Consider the following 23,810-nt stretch of genomic DNA (forward strand, 5'->3'; position numbering starts at 1 on the left):
TACAAGTGATTCATGCAGTGATATCTGTGGGCTGAGTTGTGTGGTGCATAGTCTACTTTCACTGTCCATCTGACATTCTCTCTCATCTTAAAATACATTATTTATAAAACACTTATTTTCACTTGTAAAAGTCATGCCAGAGTGCAAAGACAGATCATGATCAAATGGTTCCTAGGCAGGGTAATAGATTGGGGCCCCCCAGAGCAGCCCCTCCTGCTGCAAACCCCCCACCACCACAGCAGCTTCCTCCCCAGCCATTCCAACATTCCATTACTTGCTTATTTTCCAGGCGGCTCGTGCTATCGGACTGCCAGTCTACAGCCCTCCCACCTAGAAAAACAAAGAAAAAATAAATCTGTGAAACAAAAAATCCACTCAGACTGCCTTTATCAGCAGTCCGGATGCAGAGAAAGAGGTACCCAGCAACCTGTGCTGTAGGATACCCAGGAATCTGTGCGGTCAACAGAGGAGCTCCAGACTGCTTCCCTTGCAGACAGGACCAATGAGGAGTGAGCTGAGAGCTCTGTCTCAGCTCTCACAGGGATTTCGCTGCACAGGCATCATGCAGATGGATTCTGTTGGTCGCTGCTGGCTGGATTATGTGGCTTCACTGGCTGAATGGGTGCCATGCAGATGGATTATGTGGCTTCGGACATGTTCTGTTGGTCGGTCACTGGCGATATGTTCTGCGCATGAAACAGGTAGGTGAAGACTGGTGTGTGTGTGTGTGTGTGTGTGTGTGTGTGTGTGTGTGTGTGTGTGTGTAATGCCCCAGTTGCTATATACTGGTGGCTAGAGAGAACAAATGGTGGTGGGTAGAGATACTCAGGCTTGAACCCTGTACCTTGTATGCAGATGGCAAGGGCCTGAATTCCCTATCCACCACCATTTCTAAAAAAAATTTGCAGATTTTTGCCTCATATTTTTTCTGTTCCTCATAAAATCTGTGGTTTCTGTATCTACATTTTTCCTTAGCTTGCAAAGTATGTAGTGCAGTGGTGCACTGGTAGCATTGCTGCCTGACAGTACAGGTTCTCTGGTTTGATTCTTGGCTGGGGTGCCTTCTGTGTAGAGTCTGCATGTCCTCCCATCTTACAAAGATGTGTCTGGATTTTCTCTCTGCTCTGCTGAAAATTGTCTTTTGTTCCAAGTCAGACTAGTTTCCTGGTTAAATGTTTAAAAATATTAGGCATTTGAATTTCAGACTTCATATTCTTCAGAAAGTACATGGTAACACAAAACTGTTTATTCTAGCAGATGTCTAAGTTTATAACATGGATATTTGAAATGTGTCCCTATTTTTGGGACTGTATTCCCCCATTATTGGCTTTGTCCACGTATTTTGTGCTAAGGTTGAGAGCTGTCTATGGTGAGAACTGAATTCATTGAATGTTTGGGGGCTGTATCCCCCCCCCCATTACTGGCTTTGTCCACATGTTTTTTGCTAAGAGGTTGAGAGCTATGGTGAGAACTGAATTCACTGAATATGTTTGGGGGCTGTATTCCCCCATTATTGGCTTTGTTCAGGTGTTTTGTGCCAAGAGAACTGACTTCACTAAATGGTAGCCATTTAAGTTTGTCTTCCTTTCTTTCACAAAACAGCTGATTTGGCATAGTGGTATGTTTCTCTGACTGTTTTGCACAGGGTCCCCTGGGTTAAAGACGTGGCAGTGAAATGTATGGTGGTAACACAGCATTTTATTCTAGCAACTTTCCAACATTGTACAAGCAATGTTTAAAATGTGTCCCTGGTTTTTGGGCTTTTGCCCACCCTCCCCCAATAAATTTCGGCTTTTTCAAGATTTCTTGTGCTGCAAAGTTCAGAGATACAACTGTGTGTCAAGTAGATTTTACAAGGAGCTGAGAGCTGCAGGGGAAACAAAACTTTAGTGCTGCTTATTCTGAGTTTGCTTGCATTGTTAATAGCACAACAGGTAGTGTACTTGCTTTTGATGCAGAAGGTTGTGGGTTCTGCTCCCACGGTAAATATATGTATTGCTGATACTGTGTTGTAAAGTGGGTGGATGCTGCAGTCCTTTTTGGCAAAGATACCTAGAGTAGTAACTATGAACCTCTTATCAGTTTGCCATACAGTCCCTATTGTGATATTACTAGCTTATCATTTTTTAATGCATGCAACATAGGCAATTTATTCCTCAAGGGCAACAGGCACTTTATTTGTAGATGAATAGCAGCAACCTCTTCATTGTTACAGATTTCTTTAATGTGGAATTATTTAGATGACTTTTACACTTCAGAGATTGTGCATATTTACTGATACTGGTGGAGTGTAGAAGGTTGAGTAGACTTTTATGACGGAAATGTTCTGAATTGGGTAGTTTTGTCATTGGTGCATGCATTTATTTCATTGTTTACTAATGTTCAAAACAATAAATTTAAAATGCCTTCTAACAACTGTACTGTATTGTACAAGGAATACAATTTAATACAATCGGGAAGGTGTATCAAAGAGCATGTGTATGTTTCATGTTCAAGGGGCCTATGATTTCTTTGAATGTGGGTTTCAATGCTGTTTCAATGCATGTGAGTTTCAAGAGCAGAGAAGTTTTAATGCTAAGTCTGTTTTCATTGTGAGACTGCATTGCTTTGTTTAGCAGATATCTATTGGGGTTTGTGCTGTAAAAATGCAAAATAAAACTTTCAAATGAAATCCAAATCATCACAGAAGTAAAGCAGTATGCACATTACAGTGTTTATGGTAAATGGGGCAAAATAACCAAGAAATGGTACACTGGAATGGTTGCAGGGGGGAAGCTCCAATCGACCATGATTTTGAGAGGGGAAGTGCAGCGAACTCAGACAGCCCTGGTTGAACTATACCTCTCAGCTGTCCATATTTTTGCAGAATGAATAGATATTTGCTTCTTATTTTTGGTTTGTTCCTCATAAAATGTGTGGTTTTCTGGCAAATCATTTAGGAATGAAGTCACTAAATGACAGACATTGAGTTTTACGTCATAACCTTCAGAAAAATGCATGCTAAAGCAAGACCTGTTATTCTATCAGCTGTCTTAAGTTTATACAAGAGCAATTTTTAGTAATGTTTGTATGTTCCCCCAATATATTTGGCCTTGTCCAGATTTCCTGCATTAACAGGTTGAGAGGTACGTGCAAATAAAATTGCTTTATAGAATTAGACATATCCAAACCTCTCAACTGTCCCCGATTTTGGCTCAAAATGTTGCTCTTCCCCTAATAATCCCTCTGCAAAATGGCAATTTTGGAAGAAAACATGGAGGGTTTACAATTAATAAGTAACTGTAATAATCAGTTATAGATTACTTTTATTTCAGAAATGCATGTAGATTCTTTTATTTTGTCAGCTGCTTAAGTTAGCAGTACTAATATTAAAAGTGTCCCTTCTTTGACAGGTTCCCAGCTGTATTATGTGGCTATTTTATATTTTTGCATCACATTTTTGGTCCATTTTTCATAAAATTGTGGGTTTTCTTGGCAAATTAGTGGCAAATCATTAAAGACTGAAGTTAGAAAATAATGAAAGACATTTGAGTTTCAGATTTCGTACCTTTCAGAAAATTCATACTAATACAAGACCTACTATTCTATTATCTTTCTAAGTTTATAAGAGCAATATTTTAAAAATTGTCCTTATTTTTGGGCCTTTGTCCCACTTCTGTGTATGGCTTTGTCCATATTTCTTACTCTGAGGTTGAGAGGTATGACAAATGTATCAGGGCCATTGCAGTCAGCCAGAGACATTTCAAATTGTGACAAACTTGTTGCACCCCACTCCCCCATGTAGTGACTCTGGATGTGTCCAAGCAAGGCAAGGAGCAGTTATGCAGTGTAAATGTGCAGACTATCCCCCCCCATCCAAGATAAACACAAGTACTACAGTGGCTTTTCATCTGTCATTGATTTTGCAGAATGTTCTGGTTTCTGTCATTTTTATACTGTTGATATATGCTTATTATTATTCAGAAAGTGCCTGTTGCTCTGTGTTTAAGTAGCAGTGCTTTAATGACCATCAGGTAAGCTTGTCTGATATTGTAAGATGCAAGTAAGTTTTAATAAGCAGTATTGCCAACATTGAAAGCCTTTCTGTTGTTGCCATGCAGAGAATACTTACATAACTAGATAATGTATAAGCCTTGGGTATTGAAATGCATATGACAGTATTTGTAATAAAGGCCAGGATTGGATTATGTTAAGCTCATTACAGGCTTTACCTGCAAATTAAACAGAATGCCAATCTATCATGCGTGGTCCATATCTTGTGCAGTAATCCTTTAAGCAATATATGTTGAGCTTGTTTCTTGTTTGCTTTTCATTTTTTACTTTGATCATGTTTTCCCCATGAAACAAGTAGATAGTTGTCAGGCAGCAGGTCTTTTTTGGATAAGAAACATTTTTACAAGTGGGGGTATCACAGAGATTGCAACTTTCAGCATGTTACTTGGTACTTTAATAAAGTTGAATATAAATTATAATTAGAACTGGAGTACAAGAAGAAGTGGTTTGAGGTGAGTGCTGCTTGTTTTTCTTATACTTGATTTTGACTGGCATTCCAGTAATGTATTTAAAAAGTAATTTATTTTTTCATGCCTCACATCCTTTTTGTTTCCATCTAGATATTAAGTAAGCTGTCATGCAGCCAATGGATTGAAATATTTTTTTTCTTCTACACTTCATTTTGTCTTGATTGGACTCCCATAATGATGGTTTGGCACCCAGGGTAGTGTATTTAATTAAAGTTTTTGTGGTTTTGAGCATAGTTCCTCCCCTTTCTAGTTGGTCACACCCATTCCCATTGACCCCACCCATTCAGCTGTCTCCTGCAGCCCCCATTTGATTTGAAGTCACCAGCTGCCACTGGTTATTTCTCCCCAGTAATGAAGAGATTGCCACTGGCAAACAACTTTACATTTCAGTGTTTCAAATACAAATTCAGTACCTGATGTCCTTGAAGAATCAATTGCCTATGTTACATTAAAAAATGGTAAGCTGTCCCCAGTTTTTTGGTGAAAGATTCCTGTAGCCAGTATATATAAAGCTATGTATACCTTGGGGTCCACTAGGATAAGTAACTCATGACTCTCACATGGCTGCAGATGAGGCTGACACATGTCCCCAAGGTCTTATCTTTTTCCACATGGTACTGGTCCACTATGTTGGTGTTTTGGAGTTCATGAAATGTTAAGTATGATAGGATGACATAGTGCTTCCAAGGGTGACAATGCACATTGTCATGACTTGCAGTGGCAATAAAAGCTTTCTGTATATATACACACATTAACTAATAACAAGGTAAAACTGAACATCTTTTTACAGTTCAATTTCATGAAAGCAGGGATTAGCTGCATTCATTACCACACTCTATACATTTTTGAAGCACTCTGCCATCTTGATTTGCCTCACTAGCATACACTGCACTATTCATTTTAATACTGTTGCTAATTACCATCTGATTATATGGCCATTAGCATATACTGCAGTCAGCAATGCATGTGTATGTTTGAATCCCACACATCTTGCATAATTGTTCTTTTTTTTTCAATAAAAAAAAACCCTTTATTGTCAACTCAGTTCTCAATTTACTCAATTACTCTTACATATTACAATTTCATAACATGCATTAACAGACCAAAACACTGCACTGAATACACATGCAATATTAGATTGAAAGCCAGCTGGTATTATCTAACTGTAGATAAAAGTATAGCTATCATAGTCTCACTCTCATGTGGGTTACTATAGCAATAACCCATGCCTGGGTGTGGGTAATGCTGGATTTACCCACAGTTGGCCTGGTTTGGTCACGAGGGCAAAGCCCGAGTGACCAAACAAAGCCAACCGTGGGTAAATGCAGCATTACCCACACCCAGAAGTGGGTTATTGCTATTATACAATGACATTATTTAAGAAAAACAATAATTAATTTTCTTAAATAATGGCATTGTATAATGCCTCCTTGCTGCCCTTCCGCAGCTGTCTGGTATTCTGTGGAAGTTCTGATGTACTGCACATGCATATGCCTACAGAGTACATCAGAGCTGTGGGCAAAAGCAATGGAGAAAGCAAGATCTCCGTTGCTTTTTACAAACTGTTTCGCTATGTTAAATGGGTTTAACATAGCGAGACAGCTTTAAAAAAAGCAACAGAGAATGTCTGTTGCTTTTTTTAATGCTGTCTCGCTATGTTAAACGAGTTTAACATAGCGAGACAGTGTGAAGCAATGGAGATCTTGCTTTCTCCGTTGCTGTAAAAAAAAAAAGAGTTATAGTAATTGAAAAAGTCCAGGTGACCGGACCTTTTTCCATTACTATAACTCTGATTTACAACGTGCAACTTTTTAATATTAATGGGGGGGGGTTGTTGTATAATGTAACATACTTTATAGTACTATCTATCAAATAATAGAACAACTGACCCCACTTTACATTGTTTTAAGAGGGGTGCCACCATCTCCCAATAACTGCAACTTTGATTCCTATTAATTCCATTTAATATTCAGCTTCAGGGACCCACCCAGTTGATTAGTACTCACTTCAAACATTTTTGGGCCTGCATGATCCCTAACACCTCAGAGATTTTTGGAATGACCCTCAACTTCCAATTCCTTATTGACTTTTTAGCTGCCAGCCTTGAGAGACTGACTAGGGCTTTGTGGCACAAAAAATGTGATCACTCTTTGTGCAAAATCACTTGCCACATGGGTTTGAAAGTTTCTGAATCATAGTCATTATATGCAGAAACTGATGTTTTCCATTATCTAACAATGTTGCCTTTTGGAATCAGCACATCCTATGTTCTCTGAAACACAGATAAAAGCAATTTGGCTTCATAATCTTACTATTTTATTTTCCTGTTTGTAATTTTTGGTAAAGCAGTGTAAAATGTTACAAAGCCTTATGTGGTAATAAGCAACTTCCCTAAAGAATGTGTGTGCATAAAATCGCACTGTAATACAATAAAATGATTAACTTTACTTGAAAGGGTAGGTTGTGGTTATAACTTTGCTCCCAGAAATCAAAGACATCTCATTTACTTGTTGTAGATGCCTTAAAATTATATAGTTCACCAGATGCAGATCTGAAAGTAAAACTACAAATGATCAAAGCATTTTCAGATGACACCAGAATGACATTTGATCTTGATAAATGTACAAACGCAGCATTTTGAAAAGGAAAGCTGCAGCACCAAGAAAATATAAACCTGGGAGAAATGTGATATAAAGGAACTTAAGCAGGAGGAAGTGTATAAATATTTGGGAATAGATGAAAGGCTGGCAATAAAAACATGAACAGGTGAGAACAAAGCTCAATAAGGAATATTTCATGAGTCTGAAAATAATATTGAAACTGCCTTTGACATCTAAGAATAAAGTACAAGCTATAAATCAGTTTGCTCTTCATATTCTAACTTATACCTTTGGTGTGACTGACTAGCCCCAAATAGCAAAGTGCAAATTCCGAAAGACTTGCCCTCAGTGTAAGCCTGTACTAATTCTGAAAGATTTGCTCTCAGTGTAAGCAACTTCAGTTTAACATCCGTCTATAAACAGGATTACTACTTTACCCGATTCCAAAACACCTGCTCTTAGTGTAAGTGGTCATTTACACTGAAAGCAGGTATTTTTGAATCAGGGTCAAGAAAAGTAGTTTATGCTTATCAAATGGTATATAAAAGCCAGTGCTTACGAAGATTATATATCTCTCACTTTTTAGGAGGCATGGGACTTGCCAAAACTGATTACCTGTATAGGTCTGCAATCGTGGGACTGCATACTTATTTGCTGACCTCATCAGATCCAAAAATAGCAAAGGTTCGAAAGCATGAAGAGAAGAAGTCTAAGATGGCATCTTTACTTAGTTTAACAGAATGGTTTTGAATAAAGTGGGAATAGAAATCAAAACAGAAGTAAACAAATATCAGGCAGCAACTGAATGCATAAAAAATATTGAGAAAGGACCACAGGAAATGAAAAAAGAAAGGAAAAGTCCAGAAATATAGTGGCAAATATAGAAAACTTCTAAAACAACCTCATGTTGACTAAGATTTGATACAGTAATGGTTAAGGAGTGGTGAACTGAAATAAAACTTGAAAGGCTAATAATGGCAAACCATGATAGCAGACTATGCATGCTGGTTTACAAGTTCTACATAAAAAGTGAGAGAAACAGACAGATGCAGGCTCTGTAAAACAGAGCTAGAAACAATTGTACATCTTGTTGCTGGGTGTGATACATTTATGGCTGTGGGTAAGTTTACTGAAAAGCACAACAATATGCAACAATGGTTGCATTAACGATCGTGCAAACACTGCAATATAGAAGTAACTGAAAAGCACTGGAAATAGGACCAACAACATTATCAACAATGATGAAGTTTATATCACAATGGGGTAACTCAATACCAACAGACCAAAAAAGTGAAGCAAGAAAACCAAATATATTAGTCACGGGGAAAAAACAAACAAATAAAAATAAAACAAAACCAATATTGACCACTGAAATTGCTACACCCAGTGATTATAGTCTTATGTACAGAGAGACACAAGGTTATAACAATCCAGGAGTTGAAAGCAGAAATGATAATGTGGAAGAAAGATACCCAAACAGTTCCAATAGCAGAAGGAGCAATCTGTCTAATAAAAAAGAATTTACAATCATAGTTAGATATGCTACCAGTACATACAACCCCATGTGAATTACAAAGGAGGCAAGTCTAGGCACATTGCAAGAGTTGCAAACACTCTTGGCAAACATCAGACTGAAATAGTTCTAATTTTATGAATTGGAATTGACTTAGGAATGGGGTCCAATCCTGTCACATCATTAGAAACCCAAAATGTTTGGAGAAATTAAAAAACATTGATATGTTCTTTTCATTTTGTATGTGTAAGGTATTTTATGTAAACAGTATGTGAGAAAAACCCTTCTAACAGTTGGACAAAGGTGCTTGTTCAATTTGTACTTAACAACTAGAAAAAGAATGTAAACAATTTATTTTACTTCAATTTACTTACTCCGACCATTTGGTGAATATAAGTTAGCAGTTTTTTCTGCATCTCCAAAATCATAGATGATAGGTATGGCTGGACCGTTGTCAGTTTGGCAGGTTCCAGTATTCCAGACAAGAGGCATTTTCTAAAATAAAGTTAAAAATGCATAATATATTTAATGATGTTTTGTCAAATTCATGTTAGTTTTATTCCACCACAGGAAACAATTTAGTTGAAAATCTCATTTCAGAAATTGGGGTCTATATCACTACAACGTACCGTCACGTCAATGAACAGCATTTCATCAGAAATGCCCTTCATCAAATTTCCATCATGTGGGGGGCTGCGTGCCCCACACCCCCCGCTAATTATATATACCAACTCCAAGATCGTATTACAGTGGGGAAAAGGGCAAATATCCTGATCCTCACTGTACTGCAATCTCAGTATGGACAGTTCGATGAACGGCATCTCTGATGTAAGTGCACTGAAAATGCTGTTCGCTGAACTCATTTTTGCTGAACTGATAGGGACCCATAAACAGAATGAACCCTTCAAATTAATTTGAATTGTCATTACCACTTTTAAGCATCAAAAGTTTCCCAGTGAAGAAAAACTAAACTTAAAATGTGCCAGCATATTATGCTGAAAGTTCACTAATATTGTATTTAGGAAACTACAAAATGTTTAGTTTTGCTAGTTTGTTAACTAGGCATTACCCTTTCTTCCTTGAGAAATCTCACATTTCAGTCAGCTTTCATGAAAAATAAATCCTAATAAATGTGCAAGTTTTGTAACATTATGTGCCTTGTAGTTAAAACAACTTACTTAGCCCTTGTAACACCCAACCCTGATAAGCTGTATAGTCCAACCAGACCCTATCCCTAAAACTAAAACTCCCACCCAGTTCCTAGTGCAAATCCTTACTCCATATCCCTGAAACTCCAACCCACCCCATTCCTAAACCTAAAATCTCAGATCACTCCCTAAACATAAAATGTAACTGCCCATCCATAACACTAAAGTCCCCCTGATCACTCCACTTTGTTAACAGGGTAAACCATCTGGACACACTGTTCCTTTATAGGGTTGAACCAAGAGTAATATTTGGTTAAGTGATTTTCTCAGCCTAGCACAGTAGGCATACAATCCAGAGCTGTTTTCTGCAGAAAACATTTAAGTGTAACAACAGCAGAGAAAATTCATCACTATAGTAGAATAAAGCAGGGACTTATTTGTATTTAGTAACTCCAGTCTGAAGGATTATAAGCAGAAGAAATGGCATCATTCTGAAGTACTAAACTGTATTTAATTGAACGCCATTGTAAGAAAAAGGCAAACATTTATTTGACCCATACATGCATACACACATACACATATATGGGTCTACTACACATGATCGAAATTTCATATGACTGAAATACATTTGATGGAGACCAGAACATCAATAGTTCAAAACACTGAAAACTCATTTGACTGAAACTCATAACACTGACACATTAAAGTAAAAGGTATATGCCCTTTTCCCCACTGTAGTGCGATCCTGGAGTTACTATATATAGTTAGGGGGGTGTGAGGGGCTCAGCCCCCCAAATTGGGGGTGTGGTAGTTGTAGCCCCCCCACATACATTATACATTTTAAAACATACAGATGGATACTTTTAACTGCAATGAATAACTCTTTGCAGAAGACAATATATACCTAAACTATGTGGGGGACTGTGCCCCAACACCCCCTAACTATATATACTAACTCTAGGATCACACTACAGTGGGGAAAAGGGAATATACCTTTTACTTTAATGTGTCAGAGTTATGAGTTTCAGTCAAATGAGTTTCAGTCATATGAAATTTCGATCATGTGTAGTAGACCCGTATATATATATATATATATATATATATATATATATATATATATATATATATACACACACACACACACACATATATATATATATATATATATATATATATATATAGATTTACACTGAAATTTCTATCACTGTTTTCAAAATGGCAGTGAATTGAACCAACAGTGCTCGATTTTGAATGATTGAGTGACAAGTTACACTTGATCATTCCTGATTCAACATGCTGGGAGATCGCCGTTAAGTGGGGAACAGAGAATTAGCTAATTTCCCCAGTGTAGTGCGAACTCAGAGTTGGTATAATTAATGTGCAGGGTGCAGCTGGGGGATGCAGCCCTCCACATGGGGGTGCAGGAGGGGCATAGCCTCCCCCTGTCCCCCTGCAAATCAGTAGCATTAACATACCATTCACTTCCTGCTATGCCAAATACATCAAACCATGGTTGTCAATGTATTCATTTTTACTTTAGTTTACTTTTCAGCATTTCAGATTCAACATTTCAGGTCGACATTCTGTAAGATGATGGTCAAACGAAACAGATTCGGAATGCCAATAATAAACTTTATATATATAGGTTCATAGGTTCATAGGTTCATACTAGGCTATCTGCCCGAGGGCATTTAAATTTCAAGCCTTCAGCCCATTGCTTGTGGTTGAGACCATAAGATCGACATTTCTAAAATTTGAAAGTTAAATAAAAAATAAACATAAAAACAAAATTTTTTTGCTGTGCCTGTTTGAGCAGTGACACTGATAATTAAATATACCAACTCCAAGATTGCAATTTCTCTTGAACAAGGCCGACAGATGTTTGAGACCCTGGTGAGGAACTTTATCAATGGCTTTGGTGGGTCCATTATGATCCTCTCCATGGCTTCTACATTATTTTGATAGTTTTTCTTGTTTTTTTACTTATTTGATTCATTTTTTCTCAAAATTTTTTACTTATAGTGATCATATAGTTTCTTAGTTTTTACTCTTTTGTCTCTTTGGTTTATTTTTTTTTGAATTCCTGTTGTTGAGTTTATTTTTGTTTAGTTTTGTCTTTTTGTTTTGTTTTTACTTTAATTTTGCCTTATCTTTGCCTAGCTTGCTCTCCTTTTGTTGGAGAGAGTTGTTATGGCTGGGGTCATGCAGACTGGCAGGTGCTGGTAGAAGGCATTTGTTTGTGTTTTTGGCGGCAGTTTTGTAAGTCGAGTCAAAGCTGAGGATAGAAGTGAACTAGTCTTTGAGATTGTTAAGTTGGCTTTCCTTTTCGTCGGGGGGGGTAGGACCTTTTTCACGTGTGATTTTAGTGGTTCCTTCAGTGCTTTCGAAGTTCCTTACGTTTTTCTGTTTTGTGCTCAGTAGGGTCCATGAGATGATGTTGTGATTGAGATGTTTTCTGAGATGATCGGGATGGTGACTAGTTGTTCCATGGCATTAAGAGTTTATGAATTCCAGGAACTTTTGATTCAGGGTGGTTGGGCTTTGAAGTTGTTTGGGTATGATTTTAGTTGATGTGAAGTTGGGGCTGATGTGTATTGAAATTTATCCCTCTGATGGTTTTATGGAGTTTAGGGTAGTGTCTGTCAGTTTGGTGTGGTGGTGTGTGTGAGTCCTGAGTTCTATGGTTGGAGTGGCACTTTAGCTGAATTGCAGCTGGCGTGTTGTGGTTGAGCGCGCCACCTGTCTTGATGCCGATGCATCGTGGCAGCCTTGAGTCTTACCCTTTGTGGTGTCTTGGATGAATATGGATGCCCCCCCTCCTTTCTTATTGTTGGGGGGTTTAACCTGGGATATGAGGCTGGAGGTAGAAGGGGGCCTGCTCTCAGGTTGGGGTCACAGACATTTTCACTGGTTTCACTGACTGCACTGGGGCGCACATTTTGAGAGCCTGAAAGGCGTGCATTTTGAGATTTTGACTTCTGGCATTGAGCTTTTTTACCCGCCTTACTTAGTTTTTTGTTTTTTGAGCCTTGGGTAAAGAATTTGAGCCTTGCCTAAAAAGAGCCTAAAGGGGCAAGAGTGCTCCAGGTCCAGCTTCGCAACATCTGAGCCAAAGGGCGCAGGCTTGAGCCGGCGCCTTCTCCCAGGTCATCATCATCCAGCATGTCATCCCAGGCAGATTTGAATGCCACCATAGAGTTTAAGCCAATTGTTAAAACGATATCTCATCTCTGTATGTCTTATCATTGGTCTGGTTAGGAAGGAAAGGAGGTCAAGGGGTCATACCTACTGCCTGGGCTATATAATCAGAGTCTCTCCTCATCATCTTTTTTGGTCGCGTCTCAGGACGTGCCAGTCCGTTTACACCGTGGACACAATGACTGACAATGACTTGTACCTGCTGCTGAGAGACATGAGTGGTTTCTATGTGTGGCGGTGGTAGAGCACCACGGCAGACAGGCAGCGGCTTTGGCCAGCGTTCAGTACCTTGGACCCACTCAGTGCGGGTGACTAGTGTCCTGTGACTAGTGTGTGTGGTGCATTGTGTTTGTGTGTCTGGCATTGTGTTTGGCCTTAAGGGCTGTGACTGTTTTGTGTCCTGACTGTGTAGTGTGTGTGTTACAGTAGGTGTGTTCTGGTTGCTCTGGTGGTTGTGGCTGCTTTGGTAGATTTTCTTGCAGATTTCAGATTTTTCAGAGTGTGTCTTTGTGTGTTTTGATGTGTATGTGTATGTGAGTTGTGATGGTACTATGTGATGTGGTAGTAACCTAGTGTGTGTGGAGTAGTTGGGCCCCCTTCTGATTGCAAGAGTCCTACACTAGAAAGAGCAATCCTCCTCAGTTTGGCCTCTCAGTTGCATTCTGCATCTATTTGTGTGTTTTGTGTGAGGAGAGGGTTGGGTGTGTACATGAGGCAATTGTAACATTGCCTCAATATTCCAGAGCAGGAGGCATAGCTGAACTGGACAGGAACCTCAATTACCAGGAAGGACTAGACAAAAAAAAAAAAAAAAACTAAAAAGAGAGCCGGGATGTGGTGGGTGGGAGAAATGGGTTTTGCATTTTGGGGTTGGAGTCTCATTATAGAGTGAGTGGTAGTAGGAGCAAGTGGTAGTAGGAGCAAGTGCTAGGTTTAACAGATGAGAAAAAAGTGTAGTCAAGTAGAGAGGTTTTAGAGAATTAGAAGTAGAGAGGAGTAACAGGGTAAAGGATGCTTAAGATTGAAAAGCAAAATGCACTCTAAAGAGTAGAAGTAAGAGAAGAAAGTAGGTAACTTGAGTTTTCTGCTTAAAAGTAAAAGTTAGGTTGGTGGAATTACTTTTTTTTTAAAACAGCAATGGACTGAAAGGGGTTTACTTTTGTATTTTGGTACTATATGAAATAATGTGTGATGGATGCAAATAAATTTAAATAATTGAAGGGGTGGGATTACAGTAAATATACCATTCCAAGCTGTATGGTGATCTGCATTTAAATGGTTCAAACTTTCAAAATATCGATCTTATGGTGTAATTCAATGTTCCGAAAGTTCAAAATTTAGAAGTAGACCCATATATATATATATATATATATGTCTATATACAGTGTGTGTGTAGATGTGTGTATATATATATATATATATATATATATATATATATATATATATATATATATATATATATATATATATATATGGGTTCCATACACTAGATCGAATTTTCACTAATTCGAAATAGTGCATGGAATGCTCACTGCAGCGAAAGTGCACTTAGGCAATGTTCAGTACAATGAACGGGTGTTATACTGAACTTCCGTGCAGTACTCACAGACATTAGGATTAGGGTATAGGTCATAGTAAGGGGATAGCCCTACAGGCTATCACCTTACCATGACCCGTGTCCTAACCCTAAGATCTGTGACGACTGCAGTGCAGTGAAGGACATAGCAATGTCCTCCATTATGGTGCGATAGCCACGAACCTTAGGGTTAGGGCATGGGTTAGAGTAAGGGGATAGCTTTACTAACTATCCCCTTACCCTAACCCATGCCCTAACCCTAAAGTCCGTGACTATGGCTCCATAGTGGAGGACATAGCTTGTTTTTTATGTCCTCCACTGTGATGCGGTGTTTTCGGTGAAGTGCACTTACGCAAAAGTTCACTTTCGTTAAAGTGAACTTTCTCAGAAGTGAGGTTTCCTATTACAAGTTTGAAGTAGTGAACTTCCGTTCTTGTAATAGGAATCCATATATGTCTAGCTATAGATATGTAGATAAATAAAGATAGATATGGAAGCAGTCCATATAGCAACTGTTCTTAATTTGTTTGTGTCTTTCGGCTTTTCCCGGTTAGGGGTCACCACAGCGGAACTCTGGTCCGCTAATGATTGGTAGTGGATTTTTACATACTGGGTTAGCAGCCCTGATGCACAACCTTCAACGAAGGCATGCCCCATTCACGTATGCCTCCACACAGATGACGCTCTAGCTGAGAATCGAACGGGACAACGTCTTGCTATGTAATACTGAACATTTTTACAGCTGGCAGAAGTGATTGAAACTCATTTACTCACATCTACTGGAGTTAATTTATGGGCGGCCATGGAACAAAAGGCAGTGGGAATTGGCCCTTTCCCTGCTGTTTTACAGTATCATAGTTGGTATTCATAATTATCAGGGAAAACATATGAAGTTTTTTTTCCATTATTTTGTGTTTTGATCATTTTAAATCAATATTTTATAGTTTCATTCGATGTGTTTTTACTTCGATATTTCAATGTATGTCCACACACACACACACACACACACACACACACACACACATATATATTTTATATATGTGTGTGTGTGTGTGTGTGTGTATATATATATATATATATATATATATATATATATATATATATTACATACCACCTTTGTCCCTCATGGACAGGGGTAGCTGACACTGATCATAGACTCGCTTTACAAATAATGACCATCTAACCAAGGTCAATTAGGGTAACTCAGGTATAACATGGCTAGACTTGTAAAGGCTCTAGGGCCATTAGCTTAGTAACCTCCTATGAACCTGTATATACTGTATAACCCCTCACCATCCATAATCCAGTTCAGCTTTTCTCTGTGCTGAAAAAAAAGACATTAATTTTCATTTTGCTACACTTTAGTGTTTATCTTATAAACTGATGGATGATTTGCAGCTAGATTCTAAGACATAAGAAAAGTGTACTGAAGTTCCAAATATGTAGAGAGGCAGATAGCCCAGGAGATGGGCAATATCTAATAGACTATAAACAAACATGCAGAGTACTGGAAGAGCTCAGATGAAAGTATAGCCTTGTAATGTCAGACAAAGGAAGTCACATCATAAACCATGTACCAAATACTAGACATTCATATAGCCCATGAGACAAAGACGTTGAACCAATAGTAAGGAAGCATATGAGAGACAAATAGGGTCACATGTTCACAACACAGCACCAGCCACTCACACAAGATATCCACAACAATAAGTGGGTTCAAATTCTGCATGCAGCTTTTCAGACAGTATTTGAGAATCAGAAGCACAAACAGGCAGTAAATGATACCTTAACACTGTGCAGTTAGTTTCATCCAAGATCTTACACCTGCTCTGTAGAACTGACTCAGCTCCTATATAATAAGCCTGATTTTGTGTAGGGAAGAGCTTGGTAAGCGCTGACAATACAAGACACATCATGCCTTTACAGTACAGTTCTGTAGCATTCAGCGTAAATGGTGGACTCCAATAGTACAGAAGGAATCTCTACAAAACTGAGCAAAGTACTGGAGGAATGTACAACATAGTGCTATTATTTGCCAATAAAGTGTTCTACTTCAGTCATTACAGCATTCAGTATTACCCTGTATTGACTGAGGAATGAAATCATTGCATTCTGAAACTATCATATGAAAGTGTCTGCCAGCTCAATGGGTTCATAGGTTCATAGGATAATAGGCTATATTTCTGGTGGACCATTTGTAGCCTAACCACAATATCATAATTAGAATTTACCAAGAAAAGAAATGTATACCAGACCCCATCAGAATTAAGTATATTACACCTAGTTTCAATCCCACTCCATTAGGGCTTAGGGGTTAGACCAGAGGTGAACTTACAGTTTCCAATCCAGTCATCAAGGTTATGCTTAAAAAGTGACAGTACTCTGCTTTACATCTAAGAGAATTCTCTGTGATAGCTATCTCACCCTCAGGTTCTGTTTATGTTTGGTAGAAGTTTAGATATCTTGAGTGGATGTTTAGGCTGTTATTACATACATACATATATACATTTTTTGGATGGGTAGGAGATTACATAGGACAGTTTCCTTTGAGTATTTATATCCTAGGCATATGTTCCCTGTCAGAAACTGATAGGAAATGGAAAACAAAAAGATAAAGAAGCTAGTCATGGTGGCACAAGGACATGCCATTAATTGACATTATAAGTCAAAATAGCAGAGTTGAGAGATGAACCACATGTCTAGACAAGTATATACAAAAGGGCATATTATAGTCTACTACAGGCCTGATAATGAAAGAGTAGAGGGGATGATGACTTCCTTAGATCTAGAAGACATTCTCCTGGTGATTAATCTGGCTAAATACAAAGATTTCCTAACAACAGTTGACACATGGTGGTAAAAAATAGGTTGTTTTCTATGGAAGTACCCAAGTCACTAATGACAGAGTCAATTTTTAAGGAGGGTGTCACCTATGTGAACTGAGCATGGATGTATAGGTTATCCAAAAGACATAATGCTGCATTTCTTGGCATTTAATTTGAGATGAATGACCAAGCACCACTTGTTAGTGTGTTTTAGGCTCACCTAAATTATATGGAGGTAATTTGGGAGATTTGTAACAGCTCTGAGTTTGCAGTGAACAGCAGACTTCATCAGTCAGAGGCCACTGTGACTATTAGGCCTTCCTGGAAAATCTGGAGATCTGTTGGGGAACTTATGACTCTTCCATGTTTGTAGTCTTTATCAGCCATAGCTTTGATGTGAGAAGTAAATATCTGCTCAGTGGCAACTAGACATGGGATATTAGCAGACAAGAATAATTGAATCTGTGTGTTTATTTCATGTTTATTTTGTATCTAAATGTGTAATTATGTTGACATCTTTCATTTTCTCACTCAAGCATACCAATTACAACTGATCAGGTAAATTTAGTGAATGCACCTTTAAATAAAGATGCATATCTGAATTATAGTGGAACTTACTGCTGTAGATTAAAGACATGTAAAAAATAAATAAATAATAATATGCACTAGTCACTACCTTATTCTTTAGAGACTAATTTTCACAGTTTGAATTTATTATAAAACTGAAATGCAGGTATATGCATTAATGTGAATGATGTGAAAATATAATGAATTAGACGTTTAAAAATATCTTGGATAAGTGACAGCCATTGTTAAAAGACATGAATATGAAGAATTTGGCTTTTACTTTTACCTTGCAGAATGGGGTATATGGTAAACAATCACTGTGGCATGTTATCTGTTCAGGAAGGGAATGGGCAAGACTCATTAATGGCCGCACTAAGTCATCTGTTCTGTACACAGTACTGTGCACCATACAAACAACAGAGTGCTATTTCATATTCATGAAATGGCTTTACAGTTAGTATAGAGATGCAAAACATAGGTAAATGGCGGAATATGCTAATAAAAGCATAAGTAGCTGAATTACGTGCTAATTAACCAATACAACATGATGGAGTTATTCAGGAAGCTGTAAAGCAAAAGTGTATACTCATTAGCATACATGAGTTCCAAAATCAGCACAAGTGCATTGAAAGTAAACATGGTGTAAAAACCTACATGTCTGAAGGCACATGCCCTACCTCTTATAGGACAAGCTCTAAGATGTGTTACCTGCTAAGTGCTAGCAAGTATGAAAGAAAAGTCTGACTGTGGTATCAATCAGGTTTTCACAGTCAGTGCTTTTTGATGTATACTTACTAAGGGTGTGTCAGGGAAAAGTGATTTACAAAAAAAGTCTGCGACTACATTGACCTCCTAACATTTGTATGCATTGTTTATAACAACAGTTTCTGACTCTGAGTAATTTGTGTCTGCAATTCAAAGGAAGTGCATTAAGCATTGAAAAAAATATATCAGCTGCAAGGCAATGCAAATAGCAGTCTTGTTAGAGAAGCACAGCTCTTTGAATGAGGTTCACGAAATAAAGAGAAGAAAAGAGCTGCAGTCTTCAGTTTTTTTAATTTTATGTTGTGTGAGGAAAGATTATATTCTCTCTTGTCAGTATCACATCATTCATACAGTTAACTGCACATTACACAGGAAAAGGTCAGAACTTGGTTCAGTTGCACCTATTATATCACTTCTTACTATGTCACATCTTGAGTATATGTAACCTCCTTTTTATGTGTGTGCATGTGACACATACTGATACGAATCTCAAGTGTGCCTTGGGAATGCCCTACTGTCCTGGGTTTCTAATCCAGCTACAGTGGCATTTGTGTGAACATAGCTATGTTTAAAGAACATATGCTCATGTTGAAACACAACAAAGTTGAGGAAATATAACTATATATTTTAACTACTTGTTTCATAATGTTTACTCTATTTCAGTAAAACTTTTTTCTTTTCCTTCATCATTTATATGTCATTTGGCATTATACACTCCAGACTGGCAGCAGTCCTTAGCAGTGAATTATAGCTCAATTCCTAAGGAAAAAAGTGAACAATTTAATTAGGGCTGCCTTCTGTAGTACAACAGAATCTGTCACCGCTGTGTGGATGTCAGCACTCTCGAAAGTATTACATGAATAAATTCTACCTGTTAGGTATGCATCTCTGTGGCACAATGTATACATGAAATGAGAGTAAAGACATAGAACTGGTGATGCAGGGTTTGAATCCAGTTTACACAAATGTTCTTATTATTGGATTCAGAATAACTATTGACACCTAATGCTATGTATGAAAAGAACAGACCAAAGTCTGTAATACATGCTAAATATCTTACCTGTATTCTGTGTGAATGTATGGTACATAGCTGAGTTTGAGTTTCTCATTACTAATAGTAATATGTGCAATGGATATTGTAAGATATAACATTTTTAACAGTGTGCTAACACAAAGTAGTAACATGAGTAATGTGAACATATGTGTCATATAAACTGGAGAACGTATCCATATGTTGTTATTAGTCATCATGCCACGTATATAATATGTAGGTTCATAGGTTCATAGGAGATTACTAGGCTAATGGCTTAAGAGCCCTTCCAAGCCTAGCCAATATAACCTGATGTTACCCAATATATGGCCCCTAGGGGTAAGACAATGGTATGGATTTGTGCCTATGCCTTGAGACACTACCCAGGTGTGAATTTGTGATTCCCCATCCATTAGTCTAAACTGCATTTGGAGAAGACCAGGGAAAGCCTATGCTTAATGTGACGAGGAAGCCTGTTCCAAAGAAGGGGCAATCTCTTAGACATGTATCTGTCTCTCCAGCATGCTTTGTTTGAGTCACTGGCTAAGTTTAAATCCCTAGATCAGGTGACCCATGACCCATGTGCTGTTTGACTTGAGGATGTGTATCAGCTCCATCAGGGCTGGATTTGTGAGTGTCTTGTAAGTCTGGGGTCAGTCACCCCTTAATAGTCAGTAGAAGACATGGTAAAGGGATAGGGCTTTTAGTCTATCCACATAGGACATGCTGTTTGCACCATGGATTTTCTTTGTGAGGAACCACTGAGGTCACTCCAACTGTTATAAGTGCATAGTCAAGTACATTCCAAATGGTACACTGTACCTGATTATTGGTCTAATAATGGCTGAGTACAGCGGGACTATAATTTCCTTGGGTCTGGATAACATACCTTTACTTATAAGTTGTGCCACATAGAAGGACTTCCTCACCACTGTGGACACATGGTAGTCAAAGTTCAGGCTACTATCTATCTGTGTGCCTAGATCTCTTATCTCTGAGTCTACTCTTAGGGGTGTACTATCAGTGTTGAAATTTGCAGGGGTATTTGACTTCTCAAAGTGTATGATAATGCTTTTTTTTTATTTAGTTTGAGGCCATGGTTATGGCACCAGTCATTTGTCTGATTTAGACCCTCCTGAAGGATATCTACATCACTGGGAGATTCAGTGATTGTCCCCAGCTTGTAGTCACTGGCAAACATTGTCATCCAGAGGCCTTCCATGTTAGCCATGACTTCAGAGAAGTGTATTCAAAACAGCAGGAGTGGTTCCATGTGTGAACCATGTGGCACACCACTAGTAACTAGTCTTTTGCTGGATCTGGATTCACCTACTTTAATCACATGTGCCCAATCTATGAGCCAATTGGCTATCCATCTGGTGACACAGGGGATTTATGCCCAGTTTTGTGAGTGAGTTTATAATACCTGAGTGGAGAATTGTGTCAAACCCAGACTAACTTCCTACATCGCCTCTGGACACTAATCTTCCTACCTGTATAAGCTTGCTTACTTAACTACTAACAATATTTGTGTGTGTATTTAAATTCTAGAGTGTAACTGAACATACTTTGTATGCATATCCATAGCTGGTATGCACTATGATTATTTTTATTTTTTTTTTTCCTGATTAGATATTATATGCAATGATATGTTATGATTGACAAAACCTTGAATTGTACCGGTGTTTTTTTTATATTTTACTCTTTCTGTGGAGCTTTTCTCCCCAGGCCCCACTGAAAATGGACATATATCCAGTTGGACTAGCCTGGTCAACAAATGTAAAATAAAATAAATAAATAAATGCCTTCGCCAGGTCAAGTAAGGCAGTATGTACTGTTTTAGCCTCCTCCATGGCCTTAGTGACTTCCTCAAAGAAATCCAACAGATTTAGTAGGCATGACCTGCCCTTAGCAAAGCTGAATTGGGTCAGGCCCAGTGTTAGGAGGTTTCTTATGTCATTATTTATCAGGTCCATGGTTATTCTTTCCATGGCTGACATATAAGACTATTCAAATTTATGAATATATAATTTCCCAGGTCAGTAGATGGTCTCCCTTTATGCAAAGGGATGACTGTTGCTATCCTCCACTATATTGAGACAAATCTAGTCCAGAGGCTGTGATTAGAGATCCTAAAGGGCCTGATAAGTCTTTATTTAATCAGCATAAGAGGCAACCTGGTTATCGTCAGGCCCCAGTGAACCCATATCTTTAAATTTAGAGAGCATATTGGCAATCTGTTCTTTAGTGATAATTGGTGGTAGAGTGGTGGAGGGTATTTCCTGGGGGAGAACCGAGGGTGATGTGGAGGTGAAACTTGAGTAGAATTTGTTGGACAGCAGATTTGTTATATGTTCTGGTTGAGTAAAGACGATGCCATGTACAACTAATTCTGTACATTGGTGCTGCCCTTAATATTGTGGACATGACTGAAAAATGCCTTATGGTTATCCTTAGCTTTGGAGGCTATTTTTATCTTAAATTCTGCTTTCAGAGATTAGAGTAGTTCTCTGATTCACTTGTTTAGACTAATGAGGTACTTTTTGCTCATTTGTGCACATTCCCTCCTACTTCATGACACAATTTTCTTCCTTTTATTGTACAACCTATTAATACCAAGGGTCCACCAGTGTGGCTTTTGTGGTTTGACCTTGGTTTACTACAGTTGGGTACTACCGTTCCTATGCACTTATTTATATGGTCATACAGGGCTTTTATGCATGCCTCTGCATAGGCTTCAGTGTTTTTCTGGATTAGGGGAGCTTGAAAATCAACTATGCCATCCCTTAATAGGGAGTAATTTACCTTATAGAAGTTTTTAAAGTTTTTGTAGTTAGGTGGGAGGGCTAGTTTTACCTTTATTTCAAGGGAGGCCACTTTGTGATCTGATATTAATAGTGAGAACAATAAACTAGGGGTGCACAGCACTGTCCCAATTTTGTGAGTACCAGATCTAGGATATTTGTTTCTCTAGTGGGAGTGCAGACTAACTGCTGAAGGGCATTTGAATTTACAAATCTAGCCAAACTGGAGGTAAAGCTCTCTCCAATCAAGACTGAACTTGACAGTCAAGAGGAGAAGGTAAACACTTGCACCGCACCACACTCATCACATAGTCTCACTAAATCTACACCACCAAAATCCACACACAGAAACACAAAAACATTCACAGAGGCTCTCAGTAATAATCTGCTCAAGCAACAGAGACCTCCAAAGCAGAAATGCAAGCAACCTCCACTCCCCAACACAACCCAAATGACACATATCCTGCAGACTCAGTGTGCCACTCAACCACAGCCAATAAGGCAGAACAATGTACCCAACACACTAATCATAGGTGACTCTATAGTCAGGCAAACTGATGTCCCACTCACCAGGCTAAACAAGGAGAAGGTTACTGGGAGCTGCCTGTCAGGTGCCAGGATCCACCACATAACCCATGCACTCAGGTAACTCCACAACAAGTACAAATATGACTCTGTCATTGTTCATGTTGGTGTGAATGACCTGAGACATACCTCTCTGGACTACATGAAAAGAGACATGGAAGAGCTCTCTGATCTTGTAGCCCAGGCAGGTATGACCCTAGCCCTGAGTAGCATTCTGCCACCACCCAGAATGATGCCGCAGTACAAAGACAAAATGATTGACTTCAACAATTGGCTAAGCTTCTGGTGCCATTCTAAAGAGATCCAGTGTCTGTCTGCCTGGGATGACATGGTCGACAGACCACAATGCTTTGCCAGAGATGGCCTGCACCTGTCACCCCTGGGATTCTGGATACTGGCTAAGGTTCTTGCTGCCCCTATAGTGCCTTTTTAGGCAAGGTTCAAATGACAAATTCACCACCATAACAGGAACAGGCAAGCAAAAACTGAGGGTGATGCTACTCAATGCTAGAAGTCTAAATCTCAAAATGCACTCACTCGAGGCACTCCTTAAAATGGAGAACATCGATATCTGTGCAGTGACTGAGACCTGGTTCAAGGCTCCAGAGAGCACCCCTGTACTACCAGGCTATAACTCATACCATACTTTTCGGCCATGTAACCTGGACTGGAACAC

General features: G+C 38.6%; 1 protein-coding gene across 2 annotated transcripts in view; it reads right to left on the bottom strand.

The window, feature by feature from the left end:
- Nucleotides 1-23,810, bottom strand: part of LOC122791715 (intelectin-1a-like) — a 655,125-nt gene that overhangs the window by 115,165 nt on the left and 516,150 nt on the right. For both annotated transcript variants that reach the window (XM_044059612.1, XM_044059613.1), the window contains exon 6: nucleotides 9,011-9,131. In XM_044059612.1, the coding sequence (XP_043915547.1) occupies nucleotides 9,011-9,131 (121 nt within the window). The remainder of the gene's footprint in view (nucleotides 1-9,010; nucleotides 9,132-23,810) is intronic.

Source organism: Protopterus annectens, chromosome 17.part0, assembly GCF_019279795.1.
Source record: "Protopterus annectens isolate FY-2018-M chromosome 17.part0, PAN1.0, whole genome shotgun sequence".
Taxonomy (NCBI): domain Eukaryota; kingdom Metazoa; phylum Chordata; order Ceratodontiformes; family Protopteridae; genus Protopterus; species Protopterus annectens.